The 21234-nt window shown below is 33.2% G+C and overlaps 1 protein-coding gene across 5 annotated transcripts in view; it reads right to left on the bottom strand.

The window, feature by feature from the left end:
• Window positions 1-21234, bottom strand: part of DCAF17 (DDB1 and CUL4 associated factor 17) — a 34998-nt gene that overhangs the window by 12311 nt on the left and 1453 nt on the right. For 4 of the 5 annotated variants that reach the window (XM_072961148.1, XM_072961147.1, XM_031678358.2 and 1 more), the window contains exons 3-9: window positions 15661-15751; window positions 12876-13012; window positions 12003-12081; window positions 11299-11388; window positions 8904-9008; window positions 8496-8601; window positions 1088-1230 (exon numbers count right to left, since the gene is read on the bottom strand). In XM_072961148.1, the coding sequence (XP_072817249.1) occupies window positions 1088-1230; window positions 8496-8601; window positions 8904-9008; window positions 11299-11388; window positions 12003-12081; window positions 12876-13012; window positions 15661-15751 (751 nt within the window). The remainder of the gene's footprint in view (window positions 1-1087; window positions 1231-8495; window positions 8602-8903; window positions 9009-11298; window positions 11389-12002; window positions 12082-12875; window positions 13013-15660; window positions 15752-21234) is intronic. The other variant, XM_072961149.1, reaches the window with a different exon arrangement.

The raw sequence follows: 21234 nt of genomic DNA, 5'->3' as shown, positions 1-21234 counted from the left end.
CAGGAGCTGCCACATGTGATAGGTTAATGAGAAAATGGAAGGGAACAATGCTCCTACAAAAGAAGAACTAGAAGACGCTATACACCATGTCCCCCAGTGGCCATGACATCACGAGAAATGGACAAATGGACCCAAGACTGTGCAGATCTTCAGTGTGGTGGAAGGTGACCTGTGACTCTAAAAGCCACTGGGTGCAACAGTGATTAACAGAGCAAGATCCTGGAAAAGAAGGGTGTGGAATAAGCTGAATTTGTCTCAGAAAAAGTAAGTTCATTTGACATATCAAAAGGTTCCAGAAATAAACTAAACTAAATCAGCAATACAAAACAAAGACAGAATGCCCCTTCTCTGTGAACTTGCTCTTCTGTACTTCTCTCAATCACTGTACTTAATGGACTGCATCTTATTTATCTACATGTTTGCTTTCTTTTGAGAGTGTAAGTAACCTGTAGGAAGGGAATGTGCCCCCAGTCAACTGACACATAGTAGGCCCTCAATAATGTTTATTAAATGACAGATCAATGCCTAGATCTTTTTAAAAAGAAAAAAAGAAAAAAATTAATTTAAGAGGTAGAAATTTCTACTGTCTTACCATGTACCCTTTCTATTTTGCCATATATAACTTAAAAATGTCCCAGAAAATTAGAAGTGTTTCAGTGCTTATACTGTGACCAAAAGAGTTCTATCTGGTTCTGCTCTGGAAAGCAAAGAGCAACAAAACCATGAAGAAACAGAACCAACAACACATTCCACCAGTAATTTCAGAGGCAGCCTGAATATATTTCATCAACAATTCTCACTATGGGGCTTCAGAGATGTCTTACATGGGCTCAAGGAGATTGGTAGGGAAAAAACTAATAAATCTTTGGTGCCCTGAGAATTTTCAAATGTTAATGTTTTAAAATTCTGGATAGTATATACAAGTGTTGCTATATTCTTTGTACTCATCTGTACTTTACATTGTTCATAAATTATTAATACAAAGAAATAAAAAAGTAATTCTTAGAAATGTTGACCTATTAGAGAAGTAGAGAATAAAGGATTTCTGGTATAAATTTACTACTAAAGTCTGATTATTATGATTTACCAAGGAATTGTCCTTTAAGGCACAAATATGGAAAACTCCTCTCTGTTTCTTCTTATTAGGTGTGATGATGTAGTGCCAAGGATGGCCTCCAATCTGAAAAGCATTCTCCAGTGAGGACACCTCAAAGAGCAGTGGTGGTGTGTCTGCAGAGATGGGTAACAAGAATTTATTAGTTTCTTTGTTCTGGTAGTTTTGGAACATTCTTTAACTGAATTCAACCTCTCTTTGCATGCATCACCTATAAATTTCCACTAATGAAAAACTGCTATGTTCAAGGAAATAAAATACAATCAAGAAGGAGGCTTATTACTAAGAAAAGAAAAATCTGGTAGGAAACAACTGTTAGGCTATGAGTCAACTTTCTAGACATCTATTTTCAGGGCATATGTGATGTGCAGCTGGATGGAGGTAAAAAGTGGGCTGAAGGTGCTGATGATGGCAAAAAATGCCAAAGTACCCCTAATAAAAGCAGCTGCCATTTCCTAGGCACCTGCTTGTCTACAAGACTCTGGGTTAGATACTATTTCCAATTCTTGTAATAACTCAGTAAGGTAATTAGGTCTAATAGTTCCCTCAAACATGAGGAAGAAGGGATAGACTGGGGTTTCAAAATTATAGAATAGATAAACAAGATTACACTGTATAGCACAGGGAAATATACACAAAATGTTATGATAAATCACAGAGAAAAAAATGTGACAATGAGTGTGTATATGTCCATGAATGACTGAAAAATTGTGCTGAACACTGGAATTTGACACAACACTGTAAAATGATTATGAATCAATAAAAAATGTTAAAAAAAAACATGAGGAAGAAATCTTTCATATTCTAAGCTATACTTAGCAAACTTTACAAGAGAAGTCTTGCTTAAGACCTCCACTTTTAGAAGTGGTATTAGTTATAATGAAAGTAGCCAATTAGGATGGGTCCTATCACAGTGGAAGCTTTATCAAAGGATAGCCACTACTACTAGGATAATCATTAGACAAGTTAACTTTAAGGTAGTTTAGATACATGCAGTCACTCATTGTCTTTTGGAGACTGACACCATAAAAGAACTATCTGTTGTTTGTGCTTCCTAGTCGTCTTTTTGACGACAATTTTAGGTAGAGTGCAGCAGATTTACTTTTGAAGAAATGCATAAATGGAAGGTACTGCTGCTTCAGAAGACCGGAGTTCTTTGGGGCAGCCCTTATCAAACACCACATAGCCTGTGCAGGAAGGTGGCTAATTTATGAGCCCCTTGTTCACCCTCTAACTTGAGAGTTTAATCTCTGGTTTATGAGGTGACCACAGTCAATAAAGGGACTTGTTTTCGGGAGACCATTCACTGAAGAGTCACATGTTTCATATTGAAATGTGAGCCTCATTAGGCCTCTCCATAAGGGCAATTTACTACTTAAAGCTATGTAAAGGAGAAAAACAAGTAATGAAAAGTGAGTTCACAAACTGACAATCTTAAGGAGAAAGAAGAGATAGATGTAAGCATATCAAATACATTTAAAGTGGTTTTTTTTAAACTTTTAAGAAAAGGGTAATATTCTTAATATACAAAGAAGTCTTTTTTAAGTAATAAGAAAACTATGAACACTCCAGTAGAAAAATATGCAAAGGACATCAGTGGGTAAATTATGAAAGAAATACAAACATCATATGTGATAATATGGTGGCAATGACAGTGGATGAGGAAAAGAAGGATTATAAAAAGAAAAAAATACTGCTAGAGTTTGAATTGGGGGTTAATATTTTAAGGAGGTATGCTGCAGAGCATATAGAACAGGAATTCAAAATAGAAAAAAAATTCAATGTAAAAAGATGTATTTAAAAAGAAGTATTTTTCCCAGAAGTTGCTAGAAATGGCCCAAAAGCAGCATCAGGACTCTGCTTACCACAAATCTGATGGGTTCTTGTTAGTCCCAAGATCCCAAATTCTATCTCTAATACCATTCTCAATTAAAAAGGCCCAGGAGTTCTCAGAGAATAGCTGATTCCATGTCTTGTGGTAAGGAAACTCCAGGATAGGTCTAGACCATTCAGTTGTTGCTATAAAGAAAGGATATTTACAAAAATGCCAGAGTAGTGTGAAAAGAGTAAGAGAGCCAGCAAAAGGGGTTCCTACTCGCTAGACTGTGGAGAGACATTAAAAAGAAGGTAATAATAATATTAATTATAATGCTTTGAGTCTATAAGAGGTAAATGACACTTCAAAGGAGAGTTTTAATATAAAGTATACAAAATGAGTGTTATATGGTTTATAAAAGATGAATGGCTAGAATAGGATGATTTTTCTGTGATTTTCAAATACAGAGGATACTTCACCTTATCTATTTCTTCTAGTAAATAAATATTTAAAAATATAGATATATGTTAAGTGAAAATACAAGGTACAGAACAGAGTATATAATATACTACCTTTGATATAAGAAGGGAGGTAATATATAAAGGATACATACATGTATTTGCTTATTTTTACAAAAAGAAACAAGAGAAAGATAACCTAGAAACTAAAAATAATGGTCACTTATGGGGACAGGATGGAATGGTGGGGAGGGAAGTAAAAGAATGGAAGGACCACGTATGGAAGCAGAATTTCTCAGAATATCTTTCTTACATAGTTATGACTTTTGAAATATACACATTTCTCAACTTCAAGGATAAAGTCAAAGGGGAAAAGAAAACCAAAAATCGAAAACAAATTAAAACAATGAACTTAATTATATAAAAGTGTAACAAATAACCCTTTGAACACATTACTCTGATAGTACATTTACTGGGCTGTACACTAAGGACAAAAGGAACTGCAGAGAAATCTCAACCTTCACTCCATACTTCACTTTTTAGTAGTAACACTGATGTGACAATTTTAAGACTATCATATACGTATTATAGGATAAGGTTTTATTAGGAATCAAGAAGTTCCATGGGAGCTAAAAGAAAAATAAATAAATCAAAGAACAGTTAAATTTAGAAATATGAAAATGAACTAATTGATTTTTGTTTTTATGTATTTCCCAGTTCTGTTCACTGAAAGGGCTTAAAAGGAAAGACTCCCGACTTCAACGCACATAACTATATCTTGATCTTTGTTATGGGTTGAACGGTGTCCCTCAAAAAGATATGTTGAAGTCCTAACTCCCAGTATCTGTGAATGTGACTTTATTTGGAAATAGGGTCTCTGCCGATATAATAAATTAAAGTGAGGTCATATTGGATAAGGGTGGGCCCTAAATCCAGTAATTGGTGTCCTCATAAGAAGAGAGAAATCTGAAGACACAGAGGGAAGAAGGCCATGTGAAGACAGAGACAGAGACAGAGATTGGAATTATACTATCACACGCCAAGGGATGCCAAGGATTGCCAGCAACAATCAGAAGCAAGAAGAGGCAAAGAAGGATTCTTTCAGGGTCTTCAGAGGGAGGCTGTCCCTGCCAACACCTGGATTGTGAACTTCTAGCTTCCAAAACTGTGAGAGAATAAATTTCTGTTGTTTAAAGCTACCCAGCTTGTAGTGTTACAGTAGCCCGAGGAAATTAACAGTCGATGAAGACATTCTCTAGTAAAATGGCTCGTTGTCAGATCCAGGACAAGGAAAGTAAAAGGTAAGCTTGGGACATAGTATTGTTCCAGAAAGCAAGGAATTTCTCCAAGTCTACTGGGTATGTCAAAATGGAGTTCTCATTGGTCAAATTTGGAACAATTTGAACATCACTAAGAATAATGACTGTAACTATATAATTTTGGATAAATAAAAATCCTTAAGTCAGTTGTGTTTGTATATGTGTGTTTACTTATAAAGTATTTTGCCACTTTTTACTCTGAATACTGGTAATTAAAGGGAAGGAATAAGTATTTACTTTGACTTTTTAGGAGGAATTATAGTTCATTCCTAGGTGATCAGTGAAAGTTTTTATTTACAGAAAAATGTCAGTCGTTAAAGGTAGAAGGAATGACAGAATTTTTAAAAATTGCCATCCTGCAACCCATAATGACTTAAGTGAGTCAAGCAAGGATCAATTATAGTTACAGGATATTCTTGTACTATTTATAGTCACAAAAAATTAAAAACAACCTAAATGTCCAGAGTAGGCTGCTTCAATAAATTTATAGTTCATGCATAAAATACTACGTAAGTCAAGTTTTAAAACCTCAAGGAGCTTACCATGTGTGCACATACATACAGGACCAGTTTTTGGCAAAGGTAAGGCAAAGGTAATACGAGCACTGCATTCAAAAAGCATCAGAAGAAATATAATGAAAACCAAGTCTTCCTTTCATCTGTATCCCTCAGAAGTAGCTACTATTATCAGGTTTTTGGGTGTCCAGATATTTCAAGCAATCCCCAAAGCGTATGCTCATATATATATACATTTTTAAGATATGAATATGAATATTTAACACAAATGAGGTTTCTTTTATATACATAGTTTTTGCATTCTCTTTTTTTTTCCACTTACTAATATATATTGGAAATTGGTCTATACCAGTAAAAGAAGAATTGTTGTTTCTTTTTAACAATTAAGTTTATGATATAGCCAAACAATGAAATAATACTGTCGGCACCTATCAATGTACACACTGTTTCCCATTTTTTGCTATTAGAAACAATATTGTAATTGTACATTTGCCATTCTGCGCACATGCGAATACATCTGGGAAAAATCCCTAGAAATGGAATTCCTCAAAGAGTATATGCATTTAAAAATTTGATACATATTGACAAGTTGTCCTCCATAAAGGACCCCAATGAGAAATGAAAGTGCCTCTTCTATACTTTTATCAACTTTGTTACCTAACTTTTTATTTAAGAATCTGAAAAGATGTATCTTATGATAATGTTAACTTGTGCTTCCCTTATCAGTGACATTGGGTGTTGTCCTCCCCTAATTAAATGCCATTTATATTTCCTCTTCTCTTGAACAGTATCCTATGCTCATTTTGTTGCTGTTGTTGTGTTGTCCTTTTTCTTATTGATCTGTATGTAATCATATAATGAGGAAATTACCCCTTTATATGTTGCAAATATGTTCCATGTTTCATTTTTTAGTTGGTTCATGTGTTTTTGCTCTTTTACTATGTAGCACTTAATTTTCATGTAACCAAATTTAATCAATCTTTTATTTAAAGGCTCTGGGTTTTGTGTCAGAAAAGGTCTTCCCAACTCTGAGATAAAAACATTTTCCAAGTTTTCTTACAGAATTTTAAAAATCTTTGATCCATCTATTATTTATATTGATGCGAAGTGTGAGACAGGACGCCAATTTTATTGTTTTCACAAGACCACCTATTAAATAATCTAGATGGAAATTAACACTTGTGATGTGTTAACATTTAAAAGTGGGTTAGGCTACAAGTATATGCAACAATATGCAATGAATCTCAAAAAAAATATGGTGAGTGAAAGATGCCAGACAAAAGAGTACACATCACATGATTCCATGTAGACTAAACTCTAGAAATGTAGAGTAAAAGGAAGCAGGTTCATTGCTTGCCTAAGGCTGGGGATAGGGAGAGAACTGACTGGGAAGGGCACGGGGGACCATTTTGGAAAGATGAAGAGATTCTAAATCTTGATTGCAGTGGTGGTTTCACGGATATATATGGCAAAACTCAAACTGTACAGTTAAAATGGGTACATTTAAATGCATGTAAATTATACCTCAACAGAGTTGACATTTTAAAAAGCAAATTATGAAAGATGACTGTTCTTTAGTTTTAGATACAGAAATACATATATTATAAGATTATGAAAAAAACAAACCAAGGTGATAACTGCTAACTCCTTGCAGGACTATGAGTGTTTTAAACTTTATTTCATTTATCATTATTTCCTAAATTTTCTGTAATGAAAATGAACTGTTTTGCATTAAGGAAAGTTATTTAAAGTTAAAATAAATATTATTTTGCATATACGTTAATGATCTTAAAAAACAAATCTGGAGAAATAAACAGGATTTCAGTCAATACAGCTTGAAAAAATACTCAAAGTTTCTAATATAATATGCTCCTTTTCTTAGCCAGATGTCCAACAATCATTGTATTGTTTACAGTGGCAAATGATTTCACAGATCATATTTTGAGACATTATTTTGAAGTTGATAAAAGTGAGGCCCACAGAGGTCAAGTAGTTTGTCTATTCTCCATACCACCAGTTAACAGTGGAATTTCACTCTTACTAGTAGAAGCCAAGACTGTGATCCCAAACCCGGTCTTCTCTCTACAAACAAGGATCAAAATAACAGCACAAAAGTTCTATAAACTTTCTTTATCACTCTGTTCTTTGTTTTACTCTCTTACTATTTGCATTTCAACAAGAACAAAGCTACCATTTGGGGGAATTCTCTAATTCATTTTAGTTACCCGTGGAGCTTGTAGGTTGAAAATTCTTAATAGATTCCTGCTAGTGTATTTGTATCAAATTCAGGAGGTATTGCTGAGGCTGAGTTTTCACAAAACTGCCTAATTCACCCTGTCCAAGATATCTAAAAACTTGAGTAATTTTTAAAATACTGATTTTGAATTTCTTGGATAACTTAATTGACTATCCTGGACTCTCTCAGTTTTTATAGTTTGTCATTTACTAATAAGATGGATATCTCCTTTCTCACAATGAAATATTTCATTTGTTTCTTGATCTGTTGATGATATAATGTTAAATAATAGTGACAGAAAAAAACCTGTCTTATTCAATCCATATTAGAAAAACTTGGTGCTTCAACTAAATATGTGATGTTTACTGGTTAGAAATAAAAATAAATGTCCTTAACATGATAAAGAATAATTCTTAATGAACTAAGAATAAAGAAAAACAGATATTAGGACAAGAAAACACATTTTTAAATTTACTCTTGTGATTTTTATATCTATCTGCATTAAATTGGTACTGTATTTCTGAGATGAACTCTGGTCAGTCATGGTTTATTCAACATACAATGCTCAATTTGAATAACAGTTGATTTCTTTTTTAATAAACTGCTGAATTTGATATGTCAGTTAAATACAGAACAATTTTTATTATATTTACAGAACTGTGAATAATTTTCTTTTTTGTGCCTGTTGATTGTTAAGTTGGGTAAATTTCACAGAATTGTAAAATATTAAGTTATAAAGGAGCTAAGATGGTATCATGTCCTGCAACTCATTATTTTGCAGATAAGGAAATCAAGACCAGAAAGGTAAAGTAACTTGCCAAAGGTCACAGATCTCTGACCCAGCATACCTAGGCCTTTATCTCAGCAAATAACAAATTTTTGTGGATACCTATTCAAAAGCAAGGAATACTCTGCATGGGAGTAAAATGAACTGAATTTATAATTAAATTATGAGAAAAACATCTGGATGATTATAGTAACTACTAATATGACCACTTGATTTTTAAGGTGAAGAAAGTACTAGATAGTAGCCATACCTGTGATTTTAATATTACAAGGAATGCCAAAAGGAGCCTCTCCTACAGTTCCAGTAGTCCCACCCCATCTGCATGCACACCCTAAGTCAAGTTCCTGTTGCATGAACTAAAAACAAAACAAAACAAAACAAAAATGGTGGCTTTAGCACCTGCTTATTTGCTGTCTGGAGAGAGAAAGAAAATCAAATTCACATGTATTTGACAGAGGAAATGTCTTTATTTATTTGAGGGCCTTTCTGTTTATCTTCCCACCCCTCTTTTAAAGGTTACTTAGTCTTTATGCACTTGTACAATTTTGCAGAGTTGAAATCTACACAAGTGTCTTACTTTAAAAACATCTCATTAAGGAAATCAGCTCAGTCCAAATCTCAAGTTAATTATAATATGGCAAATTTCAGTTTTCTCTACCTGTTCAGTGATGGCCTCGAAGCTATAAAGTCTGACCAGTCCCGAGCTGTACATCACAATCAGTATTCCATGAGACAAGGTAGCATCTGTAACGTTCCCGAAAATCTGAGGGAAAAGGTAGATATCACCTGAGAAAAGACCAGAAGGCCAATCCTCTGAGTGCTCACAGTGGTTTGTGTATTTGTTTAATATTCAGGACACCACCACAACACGACTGCCTAATAGTGTAACTTCATTATAATTTAGAAACGTGAAGCTAAGGTGTTATTACGAGTGGGTAGTAAGCCACTAGAGTCTCAAACTGAAGCACTAAAGGGAGTGTAGCACATCTCTCAAAATAATGCAGCAGCATTCATTTGCTTCATAGTTTTGTCAACATCTTTTAATAACAAATCCTCTTCCTCATGGATATCGGTGTAAACTGAGTCCATTTAATTCTACTGTATAGGATATGCATGACAGAATAAATATAGGGACCTATTCTTTATGCCAAAACGTTATTTACAAAGAGACATTTTTAGCTAAAGGTGAAAACTTCAGGTCTAAGAAAGTAATTCTAATATGAAACAGCCAACTCCAGAATTTTATCATTACCTTGTTCTTTCAATATCTAAAATTGTTTGAATTTTTTTAGTCATATAAAGACCAACTACATACAGAGACATTTAACCTAGCTGCCCTTGAGTAAGGCTTTGGCTCACTGTTCCCTCTCTGTTTCTGTCCTACCCGCTGGATCATGTCATGATTCTCCAGAGGTCTGATAAAGAACTTGATTCTGTGCCTATTTTAAAATTTAACAAAAGCCAACATAGACAAATACTCATAGTGGTGAAAGAACAAGTAGAAATTAAGTGAAAATCTATTTCTGTTTGTACTCAAGACAAATGACTTAGCAAAGATTTACTATCCCAACAAATAGCTTAAAAGCACATTCTGAGTCTGGCCCCTGGGCAGTCTTATTGTGCAGGATAAGTGAAAGATACATTTCAACTCCAAATAAACATAATCAAGATCAACTCCCTCAAACGACTATCTTGAACAAAATGAGTTATGATTTTGCTAAATGTTCATTCTTGTTATCGACTGTAATAAATGTACACAATTACTTAATCCACAAGCACAAAGAGAATAGTTAAATTCATGAGTTGTGTTTTTTGTCACCTCTTAAAAGAATAATTATGGTTTGCTTTGTTCTTGACAAACCCATGACTTTTTGTTCACTGATCCTCATCCACCATTTTGAAAAGAAGGACTTGTGTAATTCAAACGTATTTTCAAATAATGAGTGTTATAATAAAGTAGCCACTCTATTTTAAAATTTGGTTTAATCTTTGGAGTCAAATCTAGGTTCAAATTCCAGCTTCTTCATTTACTCCCTTTAGGATTTGGGTAGCTGCTTAACCTCCTAGTTGAGTATCTTATATATTACACTATTATTATATGTTGTAAAATACTCAAAGTGTTTGGCACAAAACAAACAATTAATAAATAACTGACATTATTCTTTAGCTTTTATGTAGTTTAGCATATTATGCTTGCACAATATAAATTCTTTTTTTTTACATTTTTTATTGATTCATAATCATTTTACAGTGTTGTGTCAAATTCCAGTGTTCAGAACAATTTTTCAGTCATTCATGGTCATATATACACTCATTGTCACATATAAATTCTTAAAAATATATTCCTCTTGTTTGCTAATGAATATTAGTGGACCCTCAGGATCTGGCCTCAAAAATAAGCATCTACCTCATGTGCTTAATTAAAGACCAGTAGAATAGACCAATAAATAACGATTCACCCAGACTAAGTAGCATTTTCTTTTTAAAGGAAAGTAGGAAACTATTGATTCTTTTACTCAAAGGCAACCTGCACTTCCTTTCCTCTCATATAACCACCCCACAAATCAGGAACAATGGCAACAACAATAAAACTCAATACTGAATGAGTTTAAAAACTTAACATATTTAATTATAAGACTTATTTACATATCATAAAACAAGCTTTAGAGCTATACTTTGCAATTAAAACCAGGCACTTTGTTGTGGCTTTCACCTTTCTTTAACGATCATTTTAACAAGCTTTAGAATATTCCCTCTGAAAACAATACTCATTTCATAATTTTATAGAACAGTGGTTTGTTAATGACCATGGATACTCAACATTATCCACCTGAGAAGCATAAAAACATTCAGAACAGTGAAGGGATAGTTAGGCTCCCTTCCCAAGTCAAATGTTCTCATGTACTTTGATAGAATTAAACTGTATCAGAAAGCATTTTATAGTCAGGGGAACATTTCCAATTCAAACAGCTGATAAAAAATAATTAAACAATGACATTACATCTTATTGTCAAAAAATTCACATGACAATTTAATCAGAAATAAGTTCTTACCTTTTTGTTGATCTCCAGAATCCCTATGAGTGAAAAAGGTAGCACACGGAACACAGCAAGGTACAGCAAAACAGACTGTTGAATGCCTGCCTAAAAGGAAAGACTGAAATTACAGGCAGCTCTCAAGAGAGCTACAAAATGCACATACACACAAACATCTATAAAAGTAAACAGAACAATAAACATTTCTTAACAACAAAATATATTTTATACATTATACACTAGATTACAATGTAATATAAATTGATGTTTCTGTTATATAAATTATAATATAAATTAATATACTGTACTATAATATATTATCATACAATATAATTTATATCATAAATTGGAATTCTAACAATGAAGGGCCTAATCAAAAGACACACAGTTTTCATGGTCATATCATTTGAAAACAGCATTACCTGACATGTCTAAGTTAAATATAAAAAATATCAACAATTGGGGCTTGAGTGATTTCTCTGAAGAAGACAGCTCCCTTACTTTGAAGAAAAAGGTTCAGTCAATTTCTTTCCACTATGGAATAGAAAATAATTGGTTGTACTTCCTCAAAGTGGACTGAAGGAAATTTCTTAAATTTGTGGTAAACAACTTTTACAGCATGCTTTAGAAATCAAACATCATTAGTTCTTTCATAAAAAATTTGCAGACAAATTCCTCTGGAACCGAAGTCTTCATTTTATTGAATGTTTAAAGATGTCTACCTGTCGGGCCAATGCTGAACCTTTGTTCTGAGCTGACTTGACTGCAATGACTTCTTGAGGAGTGTCCCAGCTCAAGTATCTTTTAAAAGAATGAATAGAAGTTTATTCAGCTGGATCAGTTTACTTACACTTAAAATAAAAATATAATAGATATTTTATAAATGAACAATTTTTCAGTTACTTAAATTATAAAAGCAAAGTAATTAATTTTAAAAACAAGTAACTAGAAGAATTCCCTCCAGATCCTTATATGCATTTATTCCTATTAAAATATAGATGTATAATTTTAATCCTTCTAGAGTTTCAATGAATAAAAATTGTGTTTGATCTAACAGTGTTGAAAATTTAGAAAGACAAAAACAATTCCTAAAAGAAACTAAAGAAGAAAAAATTCCCGCTTTAAAATGGAATTTACAAAAAGCATTAAAAATGTTACATTCACATTTTGTATGCACCGATTCATTCCAAAAATTTATATGTAATTTATAAAACTACTAGTTAAAATAACAGTTCTCAGATTATATTTGATAGTTAATTTTACTGCACCAGACTAGTCTTCATGAAAACCTACCATAAAATACATCCTACATATAAAATACTATTTGTAGAAGGAAAATTTTTTTAAAAGGGTATCTGTCAACTACTAGAGGTTGGTTACTTATGAGGAATACAAAGATAAATGATAAAGGGTCTCCATCCTCAGATCTTCTCAGGAAAGAGAAAGAAAATAGGTTTATAAATTGAGATCCAGGTATACAATGGAAAACTAAAAAAACCAAAAAACTAAAAACAAAAAAAAAACTTGAAATATCCTGACTTACAAGTCACAAGTTTTTGTAATGAAAATTTAAATAATAAAGTCATAGTTAATACCTGAATTTGCAATATGAAGCAAGATATATTTTCTCAAGGACTTCTCCTGTAGCTGCTGATATACGAAGTAGCCAATTATGAGCAGTCAGTGCAATGAGTGAGGATTTATAATCTGATGGATTAGGAAGCATTTCTCCCTAAAAAAATCAGGTATAAAACTGAAATTGCTAGGTCATGAACAATCTGCAGTAATGTATGTCCAAAGAAAATAGCTAAAGACTCAAAGAAATAGTCAAGTAAGTTAATTAAAGAAGAAATAGTAAATGTACAAATAAAGAATTAAGACAAGAAAAGATTAAAATTGTGAGTAATTATTATCATCATTAATTTATTAAGTGAGTTTATTCAGAGTGCTTAAACAATACTTGAAATAATATATTATTACTTATTATTATTTATCATTAAGTATTCAACAAATGTTAGCCAAACATCATCACCGTAACAATAGTAATAGGAGTACTACTAATTAGGCTGTGTGATAACAATGATGGCACAGTAACAGTTCTTAAAATCCTGTAAAATAGCATAAGCAATTAAGAGTCATCGCTGGAATAGATGCTTCTTTATTCCAAAACTTATTTTCCTTGCCTCAATATGGCAAAAGAGCAAATTATCCCATTATTCACTGTGGAGCTACTCGAACCTAAATGAAAAGGATCCTAAAATCCAGGATCAAGGCAGGCACAGAAGATCAGAGATGGACCTGGTTTTAAAGATAACGACTGTCACCAATGAATTACTCCTAACAAAGGGAGGGGATAGCTGCTTGGACATACCTGACACTGAGGAGCTGCCACAAGGTGGAAGTCTAAGGCAGGAAGAGAAAGAAAAGCAAAGGGTTCTACTTTGATTTGTAGAATAAACATGAAGTTACAAGGGGAAAGTTAATATAGAAGTTGAAATTAATCTAATATTCACTTAGGCTGAAAAGTGACTAGAAAAGAATGTAGACGTAGTTATTTTATTTATACTCTTTTAAGATTTGTCTTCTCTTTCAAACGTTAGTGAAACAAACAAGAGTTTTTTTCTGTTTCTTGGTTTTGTCTGTATGTGTGTGTGTTTTAAGTTTATTAGCTACTGAAGTCTTACACTAAAATCACAGGCAATGGTGTAAATATTTTTATTCTTTGGTGTCTTACGTAAGTATCATCTCATGGAGATTTCAAAGTTTTAAAAATGTACCATTTATACCTTACCTATTTAAAAAAAAAAGAATTTGAAGTAGCATATGTAATAGGTTTGAGGTATTTTCCTAAGCCAAAAGTTGTATTTCACACATTGTCTCAGAAAAGAAGGGTGCCAGTTTTCATACAGTTTCATATCAATATGTTAACAATACAATGTGCTTTTTAGTTTTTCTTAATGAAAAATCTTGCTACATTTCAAAGAAGAACAAAACGTTTGAAGTGAGAAGAATTAGGTTACTAGAAACTTTATTTTTGCATGATTGCTCTTAATTTTTGGTGTTTTGGACCAGTGTCTTCAAAACTTTTCTCAAGTAAGGAATCTGTCATCCTCCTCCTTTTTCCAATGAAAATGGATTAAGAGGCTTTAGATGTTGGGGGCATAACAGTTATGTTTAACTTTCATAAGGAGTTGGGGAAGAAAATGAAGATTTAAAGCTTTCTGATTTTTAAAAAGATTTCCATGAAAGAGAGTAACTGTCCAGGGAAAAAGAAAGCAGCAGCTCTAGAAAACTACAATTTTATGTAAAAACAATGGTCTTAATAAAAAGAATTTTGACAGTAAATTCAAAGCAAAGCCTCTTATTCTTTAAACTTTATTTTTAGTCATACATTCTGAGTTCTATTTTTCCTAAAAACACAGCCACATTCAAAGAACTGATTAATTTGTTGCAGTACTTCTTTCTTTGGGGGCGTGGGGGGAGGTAATTAGGTTTATTTATTTAATTTTTTTAGAGAAGGTACTGGGGATTGAATCAGGACCTTGTGCATGCTAAGCATGTACTCTATCACTGAGCTATACCCTCCCCCTATCCTGTGGCAGTACTTCTTAAGTGTGTTTCTTAGAACACTGATTCCATGGAAAACTAATATTTAGAAATATATCTCAAAAAAGGATGTTCCATGATCAAAAAAATCTACGAAAATGGTTTGAAAAATCACCATGCACATTAGTATTTTCGTAAGTACTATTAGTATTAAAGGTTCTGAGAAGTAATTCTATAAATAAATTTGTTTAATCCTTTAAATAACCCAATTCTCCCAACTCCTCTAGCAAGCATAAGATGTTAAACATTTATAAATATAGTGTTCTGAAAAACACACACCGGGTCAGTGCTGGTCTGATGGAATGAGCTTACCTATTATTTTATTTTCATCTTATTGTTTTTCTCACAAGATTCATAGAAGAAACTCTTAAGAATGCACTTTCAAAGAACCATGTTAACATAACTGTTGCCCTAAATAAATATTTTACTCTCCCAATATATTGAGTAGAATGGTTTCTTAAACACTAAGGATGACTATAAACTAGTTTTAATGCTTATAAAACTTTTAATCAGTTCATAACTTTTTCTAGTTTTCAAGATTTACAAATGGTATCAAAAGTTAAAAATATATTCATAAATATATAATTTTTTAGTAGAAATTATGTCATGAGGAAAAATGATTAATGAAAAGATAAATTCTCTTCTTGATTTCTTTCAAGATTTAAGAATCACTATGATAGTTAAGTTTCATTTCTTTATACAATATATTAACAATAATCAGTTCTTCTAGGCTAAAAATGCTTTAGAAATAAATGTTCTAAAACTAAATCTTACCACTGGGCATTCCCATAATAAAGCATCCTCTATTTTTTCTGATTTGGAACATTTTGGCATTTCATAAAGTTTTCTTGGCTCTGATGCGACACTGGGGAAAAAGAAAAGATTATTCTACTTGATAAATGAGATACTATTTGCTCAGATTTGAGTGATTTTTTTTTTCAATTCAGAAATCTAGAATATCAAAAATACAACTTGCTACTTTCTTTTCCTTTTCTAATTTTAAATATTTTTTCTCTGATCACACAATTCATAACACATTCATAGAAAAAATTTTAAAATATATACTAAACTAAAATGAGTTATATCACTATGAAACTATCAAAAATAACGATTATTAACATTTTGGTTCATTTCCCTCTAGTTTTTCTTTATATATGTAAACTTACTTGTAGATTATTTTCCAAAATTGGATCATATTGAATTATTTCATTACCCTTGAACATTTATTATGAATATCTCTGTTGAAGTCCATGTTCATAACAGTCATTCCAATATTGTAAAATGAAAATTAGATAAAAAGAGTCCCTTTATATTAGGGTGAAAATTAGATAAAAAAGGAAATACGCTTTAAGGTTTTTTATTCCCAGGTTGCCTTTCAGAAAGGTTGAACGAGTTTATACTCCTGTCACTACTGAGCATTTTTTGATGTGAAAAAGTCTCTTACCTTTAACTTATACTTCCCTGATTACTACTGAGATGTGATCATAGATATTTTCAATTTTCTAAACTCATCAACTTTAAAATTAAAGTACTATTTAGAAGTAATTTTCAAGGTGACAGTTTTATTCACCTTTGGTGTTCTCTCACTGATTCAAAGGTTTAAACCAAACAGAATTTCACAGGAATGAAAGAAACTTCATATACAATTCTACCTAATGAATAAAATTCTCTTGAATGGCATATTAAAGAACTCCAATACTATTTACCATTGGATCACCAATCAATGCCAAACAGAGACTCTGATTTTATAAAAAATTTTAATTAAACAGATACCTCTAAATTGGGAAAGTTACAAAATGGGCATTAAATGATACCATAGAACTACTGTTAATTTTGCTAGGCATAATAATGACATTATGATCATATAAAGAAATGTCCAGATTTCCACTTCCAAGGAGCACTATGGGCATGCTCCCCAGGAAAATGGTGAAAATTATACAAGGACAACTAATTAAGGCCCTGAAGAGGTCCAGGAGACACAGCAAATAAAGAAACATTTACTCAAGAAAACGTACTAGAGCTCAGTAAGAACGGTGAGAGTCCATGGTGTTTGAAATAGGATGTGCTCCTCTCCACCATTCTCAGCTTAGCAAGATGAAAACGCCACTCCAGACTGGTACAGCCAAGAGCACAGGGTTCCCTCAACCCTTAGCTCCCAGAGGGTTACCTTTCCTGGAAGGTAGGATGACAGCATTTTTCATCCTGGGTCAGTGCAGCCAAGAGGTAGGACTCCTTTCTTCTGCCTAACCCTTACTCGTGGGACGGAGGCTCTACCTTGGGCCTTCCATGCCTAAGAATACCCAAGCCCCAGTTACCTATATCCTACCTCATAAAACAGTGGTTCCTCACTGAGAGAGGCAAGAAAATCTGAGGCTAATGTCTGCCCCAACTCCTAGTGCTTAGCTTTTAGAGGAGGGGGAGTCATTCAGCGGGAAGAGTGCCACTGACATCCCCAACATCACCATCAGCTAGAGAGCCTTGGTCAAAGATTTTGCCTGTGGGGAGAAGCAGGCCATAAAGCAGATAGGCCCTTGCCTCTTCTCAGAGGAACTGACTTCATTTGCAAAAGAATGTGGAGAAGTTCTAGCCTAAGAGCACTCTCATAACCAGTGGAGGCTGTGGTGAAAAGTAAATGAGAAGAGATTTGTAGATTCACTGGCCATATAGGCTAAATTGTAGGCTGGCTAATTTGCCAGAAAGGAAAAGGGTGCTGGGAGGAGCCCTCCTGGGATCAAAAAAATCTCAAGCAGTACCTAAAAAAAACAGTCTCTAACTTCTGGTTTCTGGTCCATCACTCATGTCCTCATGACAAGAAAAAAGCTGAACAAACTGAAAATCAACAACTCTTATTAGTTACATCAGGGAATTGTGGTCACATAGCAAACTGCTGCCCCAAAAACTACAGTGAGAGATGGACACCAAGAATCACAGCTTACTAGGAGCAAAAACCCAGGTGCAAGCTGCTGAAGTCGGCACTGGGGAGATAAAAATAAGGACACTAGAGAAAATTTTAGGCTCTGACACATACAGCTATAGCCAACAACAAACAATGCCTAACTCCTAGTCATATAAACATAAAACCTTGCTCTAAAGACCTATTTACTGCAATTCCTTTTACCAAATGTATCACATACAACTTTCAACAAAAAAATTATAAGGCATGCTAAAATGCAAAGTACAAACACTGAAGAGACCAAGCAAGAGTCAGAATCAGACCTCGTTATAGTGGAGATTTTGGAATTCTCAGACTGAGAATTTAAAATAACTATGATTACTATGTTAAGGGCTCTAATTGAAAAAGTGGAAAACATGTAGAAGCAGATGAGTAATAAGCAGAGATAAAAACCCTAAGAAAAAATCAAAAGGAAATGCTAGAAATCAAAAACACCATAATGCAAATGAAGAATGTCTTTGATGGGCTCATCAGTAGACTGGACGCTGCCAAGGAAAGAATCAGTGAACATGAAGGTATCTCAATAGAAACTTTTCAAACTAGAAAGGAATAATGAATGAAAAAAGCAGAACAGAGTATCTAAGAACTGTGCGATGATTAGAAAATGTGTAATGTACACATAATGGGGATACCAGAATAAGAACAGAACAGAAGAAATACTTGAAATAATTGGTGAGCATTTTCAAAAGTTAATGAAAAACACCAAACCACACATACAGAAAGCTTACAGAACACCAAGCACAGTAGATACCAAAAAAATCTATACCTGGCCATGTCATATTTTAACTGTAGAAAGTCAAAAACAAAAAGAACATCTTGAAAGAATTCGGAGGGAATAAAAAAGCCCCTTACCTATAAAGGAACAGGATAAGGATTACATTGGACTTCTCTTCAGAAACCATGCAAGCACGTAGAGAGTGCAGTGAAATAGTTAAAGTGATGAAACAAAACAAAACAAAAAACCCCTACTAACCTAGCATTCTGTACCCTGAGGGGTTATCCTTCAAACGTTGAGGAAAAATAAGACTTTCTCAGACAAACAAAAATTAAGGGAATGTGTTGCCAGTGGACCTGCCTTATAAGAAATGTTCAAGGAAAGTTCTCTAAAGAGAAGAAAAATGATATAGGTCAGAAACTCAGATCTACATAAGGAAAAGAACATTGGAGAAGGAATAAATGAAGGTAAAATAAAATCCTTTATTTTTCTTATTCTTTTTTTGTTGTTGAAGTATAGTCAGTTATGAGTCAATTTCTCACATACATATTTTTCTTATTCTTAATTGATTTAGCAGATAAACATTTGTTCATAATAGTAATGATATTCACAACAAAGTATTCAGTGATTATAGCTTATGGATAAGTAAAATGAATGACTGCAATATAAAAGTCAGGAGGGAAGAATTAGAAATACTGATATAAGATACCTGCACTACCTATGAGGAGCGGAGTGGAAAGTGATTTGAAAGTGACTTAGACTATTGTAAATGTATACTGCAAGTTCTAACGCAACCATTAAAAATTTTGAAAAAGAAATATAATTGACATACTAAAATGGAAAGAAAATGGAATCATATAGAATGACCAATTAAAACCAGAGAAGGCAGGAAAAGAATGAAGGGGGGGGGGGAGGAAAGGAAACAAATAACAAATGCAATGAATAGCAAATAGTTACAAATATGGGAGGTATCCAACCAACTGTACCAATAATCACGTTAAATGTGAAAGGTCTAAATACACCAGTTAAAAACCAGAGACTGCCAGAGTGGATAAAAAACCAGACCCAAATATATGTTGTGTACAATAAAGCCACTTCAAATATAAAGACATGGGTAAATTAAAAGTGAAGGGGTGGAGAAAGTATACCATACAAATACTAATAAAAGAAAGTTGGAGCAGCCATATTAATTTTAGACAAAGCAGACTTCAACAAAGAAAATTATCAGAGGGGAGGGTATAGCTCAGTGGTAGAGCATGAGCTTAGCATGCATGAAGTCCTGGGTTCAATCCCCAGTACCTCCATTAAAAATAAATTAAAAAAATAAAAAGAAAATTATCAGGAATAAATAAAATTGTTAGGCATTACATAATGATAAAGGGGTCCCTTCACCAAGAAGATATAAAAATATTTAATGTGTATGTATCTAACAAGAGTGTCAAAATACGTGAGATTATAGCATCCAGAACATAAGGAGAAGTAGACAAATCTACTAATAAAGTTGGAGACTTCAGCATAACTTCTTTCAGTAACTGAAAGCAGAGTCAGTACGTAATTGGACTGAGCAGTACCATCAATCAACTGGATCTAATTGACATCTGTAGACTACTTCATCCAACAATAGGAGAATACACCTTCTCAGGCCTACATGAAACATTCACCAAGATAGACCATGAAACATTCACCAAGATAGACCAAGATAATATAAATGTTTTCAGACCACAGTGGAATTAGATTAGAAATCAGTAACAGAAAGCTAGGTAGCTGGAAAATCCCCAAATACTTGGAGATTAAATACATTAATTAATTACACATGGGTCAAAGAAAAAGTCTTAAAAGAAATTTTAAAATATTTTTAACGAAATAAAAGTATACAATATAGCAACACTTGTGGAATGCAGCAAAAACAGTGCTTACAAGGAAATGTATGGCATTAAATGTATACATTAGAAAAAAAGAGGTGCTTCTGGGTTGAACACATGGAGATTTAGGGAAAGCAGCATGCTCAGAGAACACAAAAGCTCTGTGCTCCTTCCCCCATACCTCGCCCTATGCATCTCTTCCACTGGCTGTTCCTGAGTTTTACCCTTTTATAATATACTGGTAATCTAAGAAGCCAGTCCCCCCTGAAATCACATTATGTGATTCAATTTATATGAAATGTCCAAAATAGGTAAATCTATAGAGACAGAAAATAGACTAGCAGTTGCTTAGGGCTGATGGGGATCAAGGTATTGTGGTGACAACTAAAGGATATAGTGTTTCTTTTGAGGTAATTTTAAGGAACTAAAAATCATTGACTTGTACACTTTAAATGGGTGAATTGTATGGTATGTGAGTTATTTCTTAATAAAGCTGTTAAAAAAAAGAAAAATAAAAGGCCCATTTTTTAAGAAAAGCTAACTTAAGTACGACATGATGTTTGGAATATGCTTTAAAATATTTAGCAAAGAGGTAAGGGAAAAGGGGACAATGGGATAGATAAACAAATGTGGCAAAATCTTGATCCTTTTTGAATCTAAGTAACAAGTATATGAGGGTTCTAAATTATACTATGCTACTTCAGCAAGTTTGAAATTTTTCTTTTAAAACAAACCAAGGCAAGTACTTCCAAAACAAAACTCAGAAATTCTTCTCTAAAACATCACTGAACTACTAGGTAACTGACTCTCTTGACTCT

The sequence above is a fragment of the Vicugna pacos genome, chromosome 5 (genome assembly GCF_048564905.1).
Source record: "Vicugna pacos chromosome 5, VicPac4, whole genome shotgun sequence".
NCBI classification, from domain to species: Eukaryota; Metazoa; Chordata; class Mammalia; order Artiodactyla; family Camelidae; genus Vicugna; species Vicugna pacos.
This window is presented reverse-complemented; position numbering and strand designations above follow the sequence as displayed.